Source organism: Carcharhinus amblyrhynchos, chromosome 8 (assembly GCF_965287045.1).
Source record: "Carcharhinus amblyrhynchos chromosome 8, sCarAmb.v2.hapA, whole genome shotgun sequence".
NCBI classification, from domain to species: Eukaryota; Metazoa; Chordata; class Chondrichthyes; order Carcharhiniformes; family Carcharhinidae; genus Carcharhinus; species Carcharhinus amblyrhynchos.
This window is the reverse complement of record NC_137331.1, coordinates 57995736-58014181: the sequence shown is the minus strand read 5'-3', so window position 1 is coordinate 58014181 and position 18446 is coordinate 57995736. Positions and strand designations below refer to the sequence as shown.

Sequence of the window (18446 nt, the reverse complement as noted above, 5' to 3'; positions counted from 1 at the left end):
TGGTTAAAAAGAAAAAGGAGGCTTATGTTCGGATGAGATTGGAGGGCTCAGATAGTGCACTAGAAAGTTTTAGATTGGCTAGGAGGGAGTTGAAGAGTGAGTTGAGAAGGGCTAAAAGAGGACATGAGAAGACTTTGGCTGATAGGATTAAGGAGAATCCTAAGGCGTTCTATAGGTATGTCAAGAACAGAAGGTTGGTCAGGGCAAGATTAGGGCCAGTTACAGACAGCAGGGGGAAGTTGTGTGTGGAACCGGAGGAGATTGGAGAAGTATTGAACCAATATTTCTCTTCGGTGTTCACGCAGGGGGACATGAATATAGCTGAGGAGGACATTGGGTTGCAGGGGTGTAAAATAGACAGTATTACGGTTGATAAAGAGGATGTGCTGGAAATTCTTGAGGGGCTGAAAATAGATAAGTCCCCTGGTCCGGATGGGATCTACCCTAGGATTCTCTGGGAGGCTAGAGAGGTGATTGCAGAGCCTCTGGCTCAGATCTTCAGGTCGTCATTGGTCTCTGGTGTAGTCCCGGAGGATTGGAGGATAGCGAATGTTGTCCCATTGTTTAAGAAGGGGAACAGAGACTTTGCCGGGAATTATAGACCGGTGAGTCTTACTTCTGTTGTGGGCAAGGTTTTAGAAAAAATTATTAGGGATAGGATTTATAGTTATTTGGAGTGTAATGAATTGATTAGAAATAGTCAGCATGGTTTTGTAGCGGGTAGGTCGTGCCTTACTAACCTTATTGAGTTTTTTGAGAAGGTGACCAAAGAGGTGGATGGGGGTAAGGCAGTTGACGTGGTATACATGGATTTTAGTAAGGCGTTCGATAAGGTTCACCATGGTAGGCTTCTGCAGAAAATGCAGATGTATGGGATTGTGGGTAATCTAGGAAGTTGGATCAGGAATTGACTATCAGATAGGAGACAGAGGGTGGTGGTGGATGGTAAATATTCATCATGGAGTGCAGTTACGAGTGGTGTGCCTCAGGGATCTGTTTTGGGGCCACTGTTGTTTGTAATTTTTATTAATGATCTGGATGAGGGTATAGTTGGGTGGATTAGTAAATTTGCTGATGACACCAAAGTTGGAGGTGTGGTAGATTGTGAGGAAGGGTGTCATAGTCTGCAGGGAGACTTAGATAGGTTGCAGAGCTGGGCCGAGAGGTGGCGGATGGAATTTAATGCGGAGAAGTGTGAGGTAATTCACTTTGGTAGGAGCAACAGATGTGTCGAGTATAGGGCTAACGGGAGGACTTTGAATAGTGTGGATGAACAGAGGGATCTAGGTGTGTGTGTACATAGATCCCTGAAAGTTGGGAATCAAGTAGATAAGGTTGTCAAGAAGGCGTACGGTGTCTTGGCGTTTATTGGTAGGGGGATTGAATTTAGGAGTCGCAGTGTAATGTTGCAACTGTACACTACTCTAGTGCGGCCGCACTTGGAGTACTGTGTGCAGTTCTGGTCCCCGCATTACAAGAAGGATGTGGAGGCGTTGGAGAGGGTGCAGAGGAGGTTTACTAGGATGTTGCCTGGTATGGTGGGGAGGTCCTATGAGGAGAGACTGAGGGATCTAGGGTTGTTTTCGTTGGAAAGAAGGCGGCTAAGAGGGGATCTTATTGAAACATATAAGATGATTAGAGGTTTAGATAGGGTGGATAGTGATAGCCTTTTTCCTCGGATGGAGAAAGCTAGCACGAGGGGGCATGGCTTTAAATTAAGGGGGGGTAGCTACAGGACGGATGTCAGGGGTAGGTTCTTTACCCAGCGGGTGGTGAGGGATTGGAATGCCCTGCCTGCTGCAGTTGTAAATGCGTCTAGTTTGGGGGCGTTTAAGAGATCTCTGGATAGGTTTATGGACGAAAAGGGATTGGTATAGGCTAGTGGGTCATTGTTTTTGTAACTGGTCGGCGCAACATCGTGGGCCGAAGGGCCTGTTCTGCGCTGTAATGTTCTATGTTCTATGTTCTATTAAGATACCGTGAAAATATTGTTTCTTGCGCACTATACAGACAAAACATACCGTTCATAGAGAAGGAGAGGAGAGATTGCAGAATGTAGTGTCAGAGTCATGGCTAGGGTGTAGAAAAAGATCAACTTAATACAAGGGAAGTCCATTCAAAAGTCTGACAGCAGCAAGGAAGAAGCTGTTCTTGGTTGGTACGTGACCTCAGACTTTTGTATCTTTTTCCCGAAGGAAGAAGCATTACGTATAAGGATGGGAACATTGGCCTCTGCTGCAGAATTATTTGAGGCCTGCTGCAGTGCAAGAAAGATAACAAGTGAATTGCTTTTGTAAAAGAGCGAGTTATCTCAAGGCTATGACATTACAGTTATAGATGCCGTGCTGGTGTTTATACCATACTTTCTTCAGTTTATGACCTGTTATTCCATCTAACAATCTCTGAATGCTGGTGCTAATCAGATATTTGCAGTGTTACCACTTGACAGTATAAGTGAGCAAACAGAGGCTCTGTTTTCCTCATTTAACACATCTTGAGAATGCACAAAACTACAAATGGATAGTTGAAGTTTACTGAGAAGGGCACTCTATTGCTGGGACAGTTTCCCTGGATTTCACCTTTGCCCCATAACCCCAGCTGGATATGGAAGGCTGAAAGTCCAGGACCAGAGTTTTACATATGTCTGGGTGAATATGCATCTCAACGTTATCAAGCTGTTGCACTATTTTTGGTTGGCGGCCACATGCGCAAATTGGAAGAATGCCAGTGACAATCAAGAAGCTAATTTAAATTAATTAAACACGATTTGACTGGGACTTTCCATGGCCCATCTGCCTTTGCAGTTGGCAAGCCAATTGGCAAGGCGCCCTTTATGTTTAACCTGCAACCTTGATCCAAGGTCAGGGCTCAAATAAAATTAACAAATATGTCTGGGGATTGAGGCCTGTCTATGATTGTGCTGCCTAGGCACTTGTGGCATATTTTCCCATTGATTTTTTTTTTAAGGTTCAATCGTTCCCTGAGACATTTCACATTGCTTGAGGGAGCACATTGCACATTGGAAGTTCCAGCCCGTATGTTCCCTTTTCTTGGTGCCTGCACTCTTCCTTCCTTTCCTGAAAATTCTCAGCCTTTCATAGAGTGTGTTTCATGGTGAATGGCCATTAGTTGGCGAGCCAGCATAACATAGCGTTAACAACACAATCGTGAGCAAGAGCAGGTTTTACATGCATTCCAACCCTTGCCAACTTTGGACACAAGTGTAAAATTCAGTCCCAGTTGTAATATGTGTATATCTGCATATTAAACGTTTTGGGCAAATAGCACCATTGGGTGCCTACAACGCTTGACTACCTACACACGGGACAAAACTTACTCTTTAAAATTTGCTGTTCAATTGGCTCAGATGTCAAGGGCAGCATGTGACTAAGTAACTCAGACAAAATCCTAGCTTTTGTTGAAGCCAAGTTTGTTGAGCTAGAGTGGCAATAGGTCAGTGACGATGGCAACTTTGGAAATAAGTGTGGCAGTATCTGAGGATAAGGGTTGTCAGCTAGCATGGAAGCCAGGAAAGGGATGTTAGGTCATCAGCAATTTTGGAAAGTGGCCAGGGAAGCAGCAACCAAGAGTTCGGAGTGAGTTAGTTGGATGGAAGAGAGAATTGAGAGAAAGATATTTGTTCCATTCTCAGAGAGTAGGGGACACAAACTTGGCTTGTTGGCAAGGGGAAGCAGGCAGGCATAGAGGGAGCTAAATGAATCAATTCAGTTGTAATGACAAAAGGTCCGTGAACTTATTTAAAGGGATTGCTTGGATGACAGTTTAGTTATCCACGCAGTCCACATTTTTTTTTGAAACAGATCCATTTCATGAGTCAGTTCCTAACATTCAATGATTAGTGAAAATATGCAGAAGCTCCAAGTCTTTGAACTTGTAATAAGCTGAAACTGTGAAATATTTTGAAATTTCTCGTGTCTTAGAAATAGTTATGTTGTCTTCCAATAGAATATTGATGAATAATTTTTAAAAAATAGAAGCATTAAATCCAGACCTACAGCAATGTGGTTGATCCTTAAATGCCCTCTGAAATGCCCTAGTAAGCCATTCTGTTGTATTCAACTGCAAGAAAGAAAACACAAAGGAATTAAACCAGATACACCACTTGGCAGCGACCTAAGCGCTGGAAAGGGCAATGGCAAACCCAGCCCCATTGTCCCCGCAAAGTCCTCCTTACTCGCATCTGAGGGCTTGTGCCAAAATTGGGAGAGCTGTTTCACAGGCTACTTGAGCAACAGCCTGACAGTCATACTCATAGGATCCCTGCAGTATAGAATGAGGCTATTCGGGTCCTTGAACCTGCACTGATAATAATCTTACCCAGGCCCTATCCCTGTAACCTCACACATTTACCCTGCTAATCCCCCCGACACTAAGGGGCAATTTAGCATGGCCAATCAACCTAACCCGCCCAACTTTGGAGTGTGGGAGGAAACCAGACCACCTGGAAGAACTCACATAGACGCGGGGAGAATGTGCAAGCTCCACACATGGTAACCTGAGACCGGAACTGAACCCGAGTCCTTGGCACTGTAAGGCAGTAGTGCTAAGCACTGTGCCGTCATGCCACCCTATAGAATCATACTTTACAGATAATGTCCTAGACACCAAGGTCAATGGGTATTGCTCCGGCAGGACAGACCCAGCAGAGATGGTAGCATAGTGGTATACAGTTGCAAGAGAGTTGCCCTGGGAGTCCAAAACATTGACCACGGATCCTTTGTAGTCTCATGATACCAAGCCAAGGAAACCCCCTCAGTTGTTGAATCAGTACACTTCCACTTATAGGAGGAAGCACAGAGGGTGGCAAGGGTACAGAATGGTCTTCAATGTCTATCACCAAGTGTGGCTTTGTAGTAGCACCACACACAGAGCTTACTTGGTCATAAAGGACTACAGCAACTGGTGAGGGAACTAACAAGAGGGAACAATATACTTGACCTCATTCTCATCAACCTGTCTATGACAGGTGCATTTGTCCATGGTGGTATTGGTAGAGGTGACCACAATACAGACCTTATGGAGACCAAATCCCGTTTTCCCATTGAGGATACCTTCCATTGTGTTGTATGGCACTACCACTGGGCTAAATGGGATAGACTTCAAACAGATCTAACTACTTAAGACTGGGTATCCGTGAAGCGCTGTGGGCTATCAGCAGCAGCAGCAGAATTTTACTCTATCACAAACTGTAACCTCATGGCCCAGCATATCCCCCATTTTACCATTACCACCGTGCCAGGGGATCAACACTTGCTCAATGAAGAATGCAGGAGAGTATCCCAAGAGTAATATCAAGCAAGCATAAAAATGATGGGTCAACCTAGTCAAGCTACAACAGAGGACTTGTTGTATGCCAAGCAGTGTGACTGGCAAGTAATAGACAGAGCTAAGCAATTCCACAACCAATGGATCAGATTTAAGCTCTGGAGTCCTGCTATATCCAGCTGTGAATGTTGGTGGACAATTAAACAACTTACTGGAGGAGGAGGCTCCACAAATATCCCCACCCTCAATGATGGTGGAGCCCAGCCCATCTGTGCAAAAGATAAACATAGAACATTACAGCGCAGTACAGGCCCTTCGGCCCTCGATGTTGCGCCAACCAATGGAACCAATCTAATGATCCTCTAACCTAAACTATTCCAATGTTATCCATATGCCTATCCACTGACCGTTTGAACGCCCTTAAAGTTGGCGAGTGCACAACTGCTGCAGGCAGGGCATTCCACGACCTTACTACCCTCTGAATAAAGAACCTACCTCTGACATCCATCCTATAATTACCACCCCTCAATTTCAAGCTATGTCCCCTTGTGTTAACCATCACCATCCGAGGTAAAAGGCTCTCACTGTCCACCCTATCCAATCCTTTGATCATCTTGTATGCCTCAATCAGGTCACCTCGTAACCTTCTTCTCTCCAATGAAAATAACCTCAAGTCCCTCAGCCTTTCCTCATAAGACCTTCCCACCATACCAGGCCACATCCTTGTAAACCTCCTCTGCACCCTTTCCAATGCCTCCACATCTTTCTTATAATGCGGCGACCAGAACTGTACACAATACTCCAAGTGCGGCCGCACCAGAGTTTTGTACAGTTGTAACATGACCTCACGGCTCCGAAATTCAATCCCTCTACCAATAAAAGCTAACACACCGTACGCCTTCTTAACAACCTTATCAACCTGGGTGCCAATTTTCAGGGGGCTATGCACATGTACCCCGAGATCTCTCTGCTCGTCAACACTACTAAGAGTCCTTCCATTAGCCCTATATTCTGTACTCCTGTTATTCTTACCAAAGTGAATCACCTCACACTTTTCTGTATTAAACTCCATCTGCCACCTCTCGGCCCAGCTCGGCAGCTTATCCATGTCCCTCTGCAAACTGAAACATCCATCCTCCAACTTTGGTGTCGTCAGCAAATTTACTAACCCATCCTTCTACACCCTCATCTAGGTTATTTATAAAAATGACAAACAGCAGTGGCCCCAAAACAGATCCTTGAGATACACCACTTGTAACTGCACTCCGGGTTGAATATTTCCCATCTACCAGCACCCTCTGTCTTCTATCAGCTAGCCAATTCCTGATCCAAACTGCTAAATCACCCTCAATCCCATGCATCTGCATTTTCTGCAATAGCCTACCATGGGGAACCTTATCAAAAGCTTTGCTAAAATCCATATACACCACATCAACTGCCTTACCCTTATCTACCTCTTTGGTCACCTTTTCAAAAAACTCAATAAGGTTTGTGAGGCACGACCTACCCTTCACAAAACTGTGTTGACTATCCCTAATCAATTTATTTCCCTCTAGATGATTATAAATTCTATCCCTTACAATTCTTTCCAAAACTTAGCCCACAACAGAAGTAAGGCTCACTGCTCTATAATTCTCAGGATGGTCTCTACGCCCCTTCTTGAACAAGCGAACAACATTTGCTATCCTCCAGTCTTCTGGCACTATACCTGAAGCCAATGACGACATGAAGATCAAAGCCAAAGGCTCTGCAATGTCCTCCCTAGCCTCCCAGAGAATCCTAAGGTAAATCCCATCCGGCCCAGGGGACTTATCTATTTTCACACTCTTAAGAATTGCCAACACCTCCTCCTTATGTACCTCAATCCCGTCTTGTCTACTACCTGGTATCGCAGTATTCTCCTCGACTACACTGACTTTTTCCCATGTGAATACTGACGAGAAATACTCATTCAGTGCCTCTCCTATCTCTTCAGGCTCCACGCACAACTTCCCACTGCTGTCTCTGACTGGCCCTAATCTTGCCCTAACCAATTTTATTCTTGAAATACCTGTAGAAAGCTTTAGGATTTTCCTTGATCCTATCCGCCAAAGTCTTCTCATGTCCTCTTCTAGCTCTTCTTAACTCTCTCTTTAGCTACTTCCTGGCTCATTTATAACTCTCCAATGCCCTAACTGAGCCTTCACATCTCATCTTTACATAAGCCTCCTTCTTCCTCTTCACCAGAGATTCAACTTCCTTAAGGCTGACGCATACTCAGCAACCTTCAGCCAGAAGTACCTAGTGGATGATCCTCTGAATTTCCCCAACATCACAGCTGTCAGTCTTCAGCGAAGTCAATTCACTCCACGTGATATCAAGAAATGGCTGAAGGCACTGGATACTGCTAATCCAAGGGCCCTGACAATATTCAGGCAATTGTCCTCAAGACTTGTGCTCCAGAACTTGTTGTGTCGTTAGCCAAGCCAGCTACAACACTGGCATCTACCTGGCAATGTGGAAGATTGCACACGTATGTCCTGTACACAAGAAACAGGAAAAATACAAACTGCCAATCACCTCCTCAGCAGTCTACTCTTGAACATCAGCAGAGTGATGGAAGGATTATCAACAGTGCTATCAGTGGCACTCACTCAGCAATTACCTGCTCATGGATGATCAGTTTGGTTTCTGCCAAGATCACTCAGCTCCTGATCTCATTAATGTCTTGCTTCGAACACAGACAAAAGAACTGAATGACTGCCCTTGACATCAAGGTAGCATTTGATCGACTATGGCATCAAGGAGCCTTAGCAAAACTTGAACCAATGGGAATCAGGGAGAAAACTCTCCATTGGTTGATGTCATACCTGACACAAAGGAAGATGGTTGTGTTGGTTGGAGGTCAAACATCTCGGTCGCAGGACATCACTGCAGGATTTCTGCAGGTAGTGTCGTAGACTCAACCATATTCAGCTAACTTCATCAATGACCTCATTGCAAAATAAGGTCAGAACTAGGAATGTTTGTGGATAGCTGTACAATGCTCAGCACCATTTGCAGCTTCTGAGGTACTGAAACAGTTCATGTCTAAATGCAGCAAGACCTGAATGATATCCAGGTTTGGGCTGACAAGTGGCAAGTAGCATTCATAGATGTGAGTCTTCAGCCAATTTGTTTCATTCCACATGATGTCAAGGCTGAAGGTACTGGATACAGCAAGGCCAAGGGCCCTGACAATATTCATGTGGCAAGTAACATTCGCACTATACATGTGCCAGGCAATGACTGTCTCCAACAAGAGAGATCTAACCATTGTCCTTGACATTCAGTGGAATTGCCATTGCTGAATCCCCCACTACCAACAGGGGGTTAGTACTGACCAGACATTGAACTAGCAATATAAATACTGTGGTTGCCAGAGCAAGTGAATTTCTGTGGTAAGTAATGCATCTCTTGACTCTTGCTTCCCCCACTTCCCCCACCCCACCCCACCCCAAGTTTTTGCCCACCATCTTCAAGACACAAGCCAGGAGTGTAATGGAATATTCTCCACTTGCATGGATGAATGCAGCTCCAACAACACTCAAGAAGCTTGACACCAACCAGCACAAAGCATCATGTTTGATTGCCACGCCTTCCACAAACATCCATTCCCTCCTACACCAACAAACTGTGACAACTGCGTGTACTATCTGCAAGATGCACTGCAGGAACTCGCACCCTCCAAAACCATGATTACTATCATCTAGAAGGACAAGAATAGCAGATGTCTGGGGATACCACCTGGAGGTTCCTCTCCAAATCACTGACTATCCTGACTTGGAAATACGTTGCTGTTCCCTCAATGTTGCTGGGTGAAAATACTGGCATTCCCTCCCTAACAGCACTGTGGCTGTACCTACACCTCAGGGACTACAGCAGTTCAGGAAGGCAGCTGACCACCACCTTCTGAAAGGCAACCAGGGGTGGGCAATAAATGCTGGTCGAGCCAGCGATGCCCACATCCCGTAAATGAACGTGAAAAAAACATAGTCCAAGAAATAATCTTTAGTAGTCCATAATTTTTATGCATTCATGGAATCTGAGTACCACTGGCTGGTCCATCATTTGTTACCTTCCTTAAATGACACTGACAATGTGATAATGAGCTGCTTTCTTGAATCACTGCTGTTCAATTATTATGGGAACACTTACTGGTGATATTAGGAATGGAGTTCCAGATTTTCGACCTTTTGACTTGAAGGAGTAATGATATAGTTCCAAGTTAGGATCGTGTGTGTCTTGGAGGAGAGCTTGAATATGATTTTCCATTCATCTGCTAGCCTTACAGTTTTGTAAGGAGCCTTGCAGCTGCAGTACATCATGTAAATGGTACACACCACTGCCATTGTGTGCTGGTTCTGGAGGAAGTTAATGTTTAAGCTGGTGGATAGGGTGTCGATCAAGTGGGCTTCTTTGTCCTGAATAATATCAACCAATGGAGTATTGTTGGATGTGCACTCATCCAGACAAGTAGATCGTATTTCCTCACATTCATGTCTTGTACCTTGGAGATGGTGAATGGTTGTGGATGGTGAACAAACTTTGGAGAGTCAAGAGTTGAGTTACTCAGTGCGGAATTCCCAGCCTCTGACCTGCACTTGCAATGACATAGACTTACTTGCAAGCACAGTACTTATTTGGCTCATCCAATTAAGTTTCTGATCAATGGTAACCTCCAGTAGGTTGATGTTGGGGTATTCAAAGTTGTTAAAGGATTCACTTTTGTTGGAGCTGGTCATTCCCTGGCACTTGTATTGCTCCTATGTTACTTGCCTCCTTTTAGTCTAAACTTGAATGTTATTCAGGTGTTGCTGCATCTGGTGCAGACAGTTTCAGTTTTACAAGAGTTGCGAATGATACTGAACAACATGTAATCATCAGCTAACCTCCCCCGTCTGGCCTTTACTGGAGGGAAGCTAATTAATGAAGCAACTGCAGGTTGGGCCTCAGAAACTCCCCTGACACGTTCCTGACACAATATTCTGGGGTTAAGATGATTGGCCTTTAGCAATCACCGACATCTCCCTTTCTGCTTGGTATGACTCCAACCAATGAAGAGTTTTTCTCTGATTCCCATTAACTTCAGTTGATGCCACATTCTGCCAATTGTTATTTTCACACCAAGGGTGGTTACTGTACCTTCATCTCTGCCATTCAGCCCTTTTATTCACATTTAGACTAGGACAGCCATGAGGTCTTGAGCCAAGTGTCAATTTGAATTCCACTAGGACTATCAGTAAGCAGGTTATCATTGAGTAAATGTTGCCTGATAGCACTGTCAATGACACCTTTCATTACTTTTTTCTGGGAGTCAGTTTGCTGGACAGCTGGTTTATGAGGAGGAGCAATGCCAACAGTGTGGGTTCAATTCCCATATAGATTGAGGTTATTCATGAACCTGTCCTTTGCCTGAGATGTGATGATCCTTAAATTAAATCATCACTAGTCAGCTCTCCCCTTTAAAGTAGATGCCTATGGCCATCTGGGACTATGGCATCATTACGTTTAACCATTTCTTTTCTCATGATTGAAATTAGATTGAAAGGGTAGTAGTCAGCTCTATTGAATTTGTGCTGCTTTTTGTTGACAGGACATGCCTGGATCCTCTTACCACATTGTTGGGTAGATGCCCAGTGTTTTAACTGTACTGAAATTGTTCGGCTTGGAGCATGGCTAGTTCTGGATACAGATCTTCGGCTTGGATTCTGTCAGGGCCCATAGCCTTTTGTGTATCCAGCACATTTAATCATTTTTAAAAATAACGTGGAGTGAATTGAATTGATTGAAGAATGGCATCTGTAATGCTGGGGACTTCAGAAGGAGGCAGGGAGAGATCATGCAATTGGCACCTCTATCTGAAGAGAGCTGCACATGCTTCAACTCTCCCTTTTGCACTGATGTTTTAGGCTCCCTAATCTTGACAATGGAGACTGATTTGGAACCTCTTCTTCCAAAAAGTTGAACAGTCAACTGAAAAGGGCATCATGAGGGTCACTCATTGATTTTTCTCTGGGGATGGTGAGACTTGCCCTTCTGAGGTTTCTGCTGAATTGTTAGTGCGAAATGGAAAGAAATCCCTTGCAAAATTAACCTGAAGTATTGGTACAGCCTTTGTTAAGCGAGTTATTTGTAAACATTTATTAGGCTGAAATGTAATGTCTAAAGCATAGGCTATATTATGCACTCATGTATAATCATATTGTTAACTAATATAATTCTCATATTCAGAGATAAAGACTACCACCTGAGAACCTATAAGTCAGTGGTCATGGCAAACAAGCTGACAGACTGGTTAATTGCACAGGTAAAGTAACAAAAATATTTTTGTGTGACTTTGGTCATAAGATGAATCTAACTGAGTAGTTTGAAATATCCTAAATAAGGAAATTTGTCTGTTTATTTGGAAATATTGAAAATATGATAGGGAATATTATTTAAGCAATGCACAGTGGAACTGTTGAAAAATCAACCAAGGTGATGGTTCCAATATAAATAAGGCTTTTTGAAATACGTGGTCAAATTCACAGAGCTGAAGTTATACACCTTAATTAGACATCACATCCTCTTTATTTTAGTGATTTAAGATTCAAGGGAGGATTTAGCTAATGAGCCAGAATGATTGGGTTTAGCACCAAAGGGAATAGAAGCAGACGAACAGAGAAAGCATCAGTGATGAAATGAGGATAATAGACAGGGTAAACAGGTGAGTCAAAGACCAAGTGTGTGAAATCTGGATTAAGAAAGAATAAGGCATAGTGCTGACACCAATACAGTTTCAAACAAACAATGACTTGGGGTGGGGGGGGGTGCGGTTGGTGGGAATAGAGCCATATTAAATATGGAAGTGATATTTTATCCAAGGTAGTTACAGCCTTTATGGGCATCAATTAAATACTATTTTATGCAAGTTATCCGCTACTTCATAGTAAAGAAAGTTATTTAAGACTTATTATCTGTCCATGCAAACCTTGAAATTAATAATGAATGAACAAAATAATTTGTATAGTGTCTAACGTTTCATTTCATAATTCAATCTCTTAATGCTTCTGCATCAATATTTTAAGAAGTTACATTATAAGCTCCTTGGAAGCTGATTATGAACCTATGTTAGGACAAAGAACAATACAGTACAGGAACAGGCCTTTCAGCTCACCTAGTCTGTACTGACACAGCTGCCTCTCCAATATTTTCTTGCCTCTATGTGGTCCATATCCCTTTATTCTCCGTTTATTCATGTATCTATCCAGATGCCTCTTGAATGTTGTTATAGAATCTGCTTCCATCACCTCCTCTGGCAGCACATTCCCCTCGGATCTCTTTTAAACTTTACTCCTCTCATTCTCAACCTATGCCCCTGAGTAATTGACCCTTGGACCACAGGAAAAAGACTGTTCTCTCTATCCAAGCCTGTCATAATTTTGTAAACCTGTATCAGGTCCCCTCTTATTCTTCGACACTCCAATGAAAACAATCCCACTCTGTTCAACCTTTCTTCATAGTCCATATCCTCCAAACCAGACAACATCTTGGTATATCTCTTCTGCATCCTTTCCAATGCATCAACATTCTTCCGATAGTGTGGTGACCAGAATTGTACACAATACTCTAAATGCAGCCTAACCAAAGTCTTATACATTTGTAGCATGATTTTTCAATTCCTATACTCAATGCCCTGACTGATGAAGGCCAGCATGCCATATGTCTTCTTGAGCACCTTGTCCACCTGAGTTGCTGCCTTCAGGGAACTATGGATCAGCATGCCTAGATCCCTCTGTATGCTAATATTTCTAAGGGCTCTACCCTTGTTGGCATCTCAGCAGCTGACTCTCCCACATTGTGAGCGATAGAAGGTGTTATACATGATTTCATATTAAATTATCAATTGTTCAGAGATTATGCTGACCCTCCTTTCACTAACCTGCAATTAACTGAGATCCTGTTTGTGGTTTAATTTATAAATATTTAGTACTCTTTGAGTATCTAATGTTCTTTACAAAATTTAAAATGACCCCAGGTTTTTTTAGCCATTTAGCCATCTCTCATTTTTCTTTTTAATTTTCTGTATTTTTGTATTAATTTAGGTGGATTGGTGGAAACTTAAGCTTTTTTATCATTTTAGGCACCCACTGTCAGCATCAGATTCTAAGGTTAGCATGGACCAGATTCAGATTCAAGTTATAGCAATGTACCTTAATCTCATCGTAAGAGGATCAACTCAAGTTGTATATTTTTTCAACTTCTGATGCCAGTAAGATTCATTTTCTCTCAGAGTGAGATTGCTATTAGGTCCTTTTTTTTCTGCAAATTCTTCCGCTTACTTTTTTTTCTGAGTGCCATTGATGCCTCAAGTATATTACTCTCTTTTCTTGTAATCATCAACAGTGAGTGTATTGGTCTCTTGAACTGTGAGGCTTTGATATCTTGCCTGATTCACCAATAAATCGTATAGGTTACATTTATGGAGTTACAGTTAAAAATAGGACCCGTGGCTTAACTTTTCTCATTAATAGTCTCAAGATACTGAAACAAATTGTTGTGATTTTTCCAATATATTCGGCTGATGTTGCTGAACTCCAAATAGATGAGGGATTAAAATTGAAACCTTAATCTGTGTGGTTCAGTAGTACATTGTGAGTTGGTGCAGGAAGGGAAAGTAAGAGCTTATAGAATTGCTACAGTGCAGAAATTTGACCATTTGACCCACCAAAAATCTGAAAGAGCACTCTACCTAGGCCCACTCCTCCGCCTATTCCCTAACCCCGCGTATTGATCATAGCCAACCCACCTAACCCACACATCTTTTGGACATTAAATTGTACTTAGTTCCTCAGTATGAGATTGGCAACTTGTTGCTGGTTTGTGTTAAATTCTGGGCAATCTTCTGTTGTGGAGCAATGTGCATAGGGAACTAGGTTGAAAGTTTCAAAACTCACTAAACTGTCAGAATAGACTTTCATCTGATCACTCTATATTCGATTCAAGCTAGAAAGTTAACATTATAGAGAGTGTTAAACTGCTGCATCTGCCATCCTCTTGATATTGTTCTCATTTTCAACAAAATCTTAAAATAGAGTCATAGAGGTTTACAACATGGAAACAGGCCCTTCAGCCCAACTTGTCCATGCTGCTTTTTTTAACCCCTAAACTAATCACAATTGCCCGCATTTGACCCATATCCCTTTATACCCATCTTACCCATGTAACTATCTAAATGCTTTTTAAAAGACAAAATTGTACCTGCCTCTACTACTACCTCTGGCAGCTTGCTCCAGACACTCTCAACCCTCTGTGTGAAAAAATTGCCCCTCTGGACACTTTTGTATCTCTCCTGTCTCACCTTAAACCTATGCCCTCTAGTTTTAGATTCCCCTACTTTTCGGAAAAGATATTGACTATCTAGCAGATCTATGCCCCACATTATTTTATAGACCTCTATAAGGTCACCTCTCAGCCGCCTGTGCTTCAGGGAAAAAAGTCCCAGTCTATCCATCCTCGCCTTGTAAATCAAACCATCAAGTCCCAGGTAGCATCCTAGTAAATCTTGCTAAGATTCTGCCCTGTTCTCTGAACAGAACTTCAAAACACTGTACTCTAATAAAAACAAAATGTTGCAGATGCTGGAAATCTGAAATAAAAAGGGAAAATGCTGGAAAATCTCAGCAGGGTGACAAGAGTTTGTGGACAGGGTAACACAGTTAATGTTTCAAGTCCATAAGACCCTTTCCCAGTTCTATGGCGTTGTATTGGACATGAAACGTTAACCTTGTTTCTATCTCCACAGATGCTGCCAGACCTGCCGAGTTTTTCCAGCACTTTCTGTTTTTATCATGGAAAGCTGGGGGCAACACAGTGGCACAGTGGTTAGCACTACTGCCTCACATTGTCAGGGATCAGGGTTCAACTCCGGTCTTGGGTCACTGTCTGTGCAGAGCCCATATGTTCTCCCCATGCCTGCATGGGTTTCCTCCCACAGTCTGAAGATGTGCTGGTTAGGTGGATTGGCCATGCTAAATTCCTCTCAGTGTCAGGGAGACTAACTAGGGTAGATGTGTGAAGTTACATGGGTAGGGCCTGGGTAGGATTGTGAAGTGTCTTAATGATTTCTAACATTAATTACTTTCTATTTTTATACTAAGATGATACTATTTACTTTAAAGGATAAAAACTGATAAATGTATTGCTGTTTTGAAGGATAATTTCCTGGTCCTATGCTCCCAGTAAGGAGCCATGCTTCCAGGAAGGACAGTGGTAAACTATCCCTCCATGTCCTTCTCCATATGTCTAACCTTTGACATTTTGATCACAACATCCTCCTCCAATGCCACTCCACTGTTGTACAGCTGGATTAGATGGTTCTCACTTGGCTTCATACTTATCTGTACAATCACTTGCATTGCCTTCTCTTATTGTCCCTGTGCTGTTACATCTGGAGTCCTACAATGTTATATCTTCCTGTTGACACTATCATCTTAAAACATGTCTCATTCATACGTGGGCTAGTGACACCCAGTTCCATCTGATTCTGTCTCTACTCCATCTAAAAAATGTCAGACAGCTTGGCTGCCATCACGTACTGGCTGAGGAGAATTTTTTTCCAAATAAACTTTAGAAATATGAAGCTATTCTCTTTGGTACCCACCATTCCTAAAGCATTGATTTCATTCTTCACACTGAGGCAGAACCAGAGTGCTCACAATCTTGGTATCTCATTTGAACTTGAGATGAGCATTGGACCACATATCCATAACATCACTAAGATTCCCCCTACCTCATTCGTATCATGGACTAACTCTGCCTCTGCCTCAGCTTATCTGCTGCTGAAGCCCTCATCATTTCTTTATTACTTCTAGATTCTAGATTCGAGTTACAATTTTGTCTTTTAAAAAGCATTTAGATAGTTACAAAGGTATAACAGGTATAGAGGGATATGGGCCAAATGCAGGCAATTGGGATTAGCTTAGGGGTTTTAAAAAAAAGAGTGGCATGGACAAATTGGGTCGAAGGGCCCGTTTCCATGCTGTAACCCTCTATGACTATGACTCTAGACTTGGCTACTCCAACATTGTCCTGGGTAACTCACTCTTTCCATTTTCCATGAACTGAAATTGTCCAAAACTCTGTTTTTATTCTAAATTGCACCTAATCCAATTCACACATCACTCCTGTGCTCAGTGACCTGCATTAGTTCCTGTCTGAGCAGTGCTTCAAAATTAAAATTGATATTTTATGATCTCACCATTGCCTTGCTCCTTCCTCTCTCTAACCAACATCAGCCCTACAAGCATCTGAGTTACTCCACTCTTCCAATTCTGATCCTTTGCACAGTCTGATTTTAAAAGTTGCAGAGATCCTGGCTCTGGAATTCCCTGTGAAAATTTCTCCACCCCTCTGCTTCCCTTTCCTCCTTTACAACACTCCTTTGAATCTACTTCATTGATTGATTAACATAATTGTCTTCTGCTTTAACATCCTATGTGACATGGTGTCAAATTTTGTTTGATAATGCTCTGATGTAGTTCTTTGGGACAATTTACTATGTCAGTATATATATGTTCAAGTTGTGGCAGAGAATCAGGATTACAGCATATCCTATCTTGATCATGTTGCTATCCTTGAGTAAGGCTTATCTACTGGAAGTGTAGAATTATGGAAGTACTCCTAATATCATATTAAAATGTTTCTAATATAATTGACTTTATGAATATGATACTGAAAGAACTCAAGCAGGAATTGGTAGTTATCGTGTTATTAGAACATGCAATGTAGAATGTCTATTACTTTGTCACCAGGGGGACTGTAAAACCAGAGAGGAAGCAATAATCCTGGGTGTGGAACTGTGTGACAATGGTTTTATGCACCACGGTAAGGTTAAATTCAGCGCATTATTCACACATCCTTCAGACATCAGCTCTTCTTAGAACCGTAAAATGGTACGAATTCATTTAGTTGAATGTCATTAGTTAACACATTAACTCTACTGTGACTTTTAAACTTAAATTTGTTTTTCTTTTTTATTATGAACTCCAATATTACATGTACAATATTCCAAAGTCTCTCATTGTTGCAGTCAAATTCACCTTTTTATACCATAAATATGATCGGAAATCATCTGGCCAAATAAATGATATTTCTAATTTAGGTACTGTGGTAAAAGACAATAGACATCCTTTAGTCATGGAAAATCACTGACTGCAGCATTTAACTTTAGTTAAAATAAATATACTGTAGTGTTTAATTTATTTAAGGCAAATAAAGGCTAACTGTTACAAAAGCTGATAGCTTTGAATGTACTTGATATTTACTTGGTGCTTTACATCTTGTTTTTCCTTATAGTACTGGAAAAGAGCGAATTTAGGGATGAACCTCTTTTATTTCGTTTTTTTGCTGATGAGGAAATAGAAGGCTCAAACTTAAGGCAGAAGCATGTGCGACACGACTTGAAAATAGTTGAAAATGTCATAGCCAAGTCATTATTGGTAAGTAGCACTGGCTGCTTTTATGGGGGATGGTTTCAAATGAGAGTTATTTGGATGATAAATGTAAACATTAAACAACAGTTATTTTGACATGGGAATTAAACAAAATTTCTGTGCCTTCTCTTAAGATATATTACAATTGTGCATAAACTTCTTAATCACAATGTCCAAAATATTTCCAAGTTTTTGTAAGTGGATTTCTGTAAGTATAATTTAAAATGAGCATTTGGAGACAAAATCACTGTCATTCTGATCTGTGCTTTGATTTGTTCTAACATTTTATGGTTGATGTTGCTAAATTCACCTTGAATATGTTTTGATATAAATAGAAGTAGGGGCACTGCCATAAAACCTGTAAGTAGGAATATGTGTTAATTACAACAAACAGATTTAGAAAACCTAAGAAAAATATTTTGAAACTCCAATGAGTTTGTAGTGGGAATTTTTAGGGGAAATAGTATGAAACTAGTGGCACACTAGTGAGCCTATCCATGGCAAATGCAGGGAGAAACCAGCCTGCGATTGAACCTAAGCAGCTTTACAACATTTTTCAAATATTGATCATTTGCATGTCCAGGTTTGGTGGGTCACTTTGAGTTTACAAGTCTGCTTGTAATTGAAAGTATCAGAATGGCAGTCCTGTGTGCACCAGCAGCACTG

The 18446-nt window shown here is 41.9% G+C and overlaps 1 protein-coding gene across 1 annotated transcript in view; it reads left to right on the top strand.

The window, feature by feature from the left end:
- Window positions 1-18446, top strand: part of prex2 (phosphatidylinositol-3,4,5-trisphosphate-dependent Rac exchange factor 2) — a 415983-nt gene that overhangs the window by 184514 nt on the left and 213023 nt on the right. The window contains exons 14-16 of the mRNA XM_080194118.1: window positions 11539-11614; window positions 17100-17172; window positions 17644-17786. Of these exons, the coding sequence (XP_080050244.1) occupies window positions 11539-11614; window positions 17100-17172; window positions 17644-17786 (292 nt within the window). The remainder of the gene's footprint in view (window positions 1-11538; window positions 11615-17099; window positions 17173-17643; window positions 17787-18446) is intronic.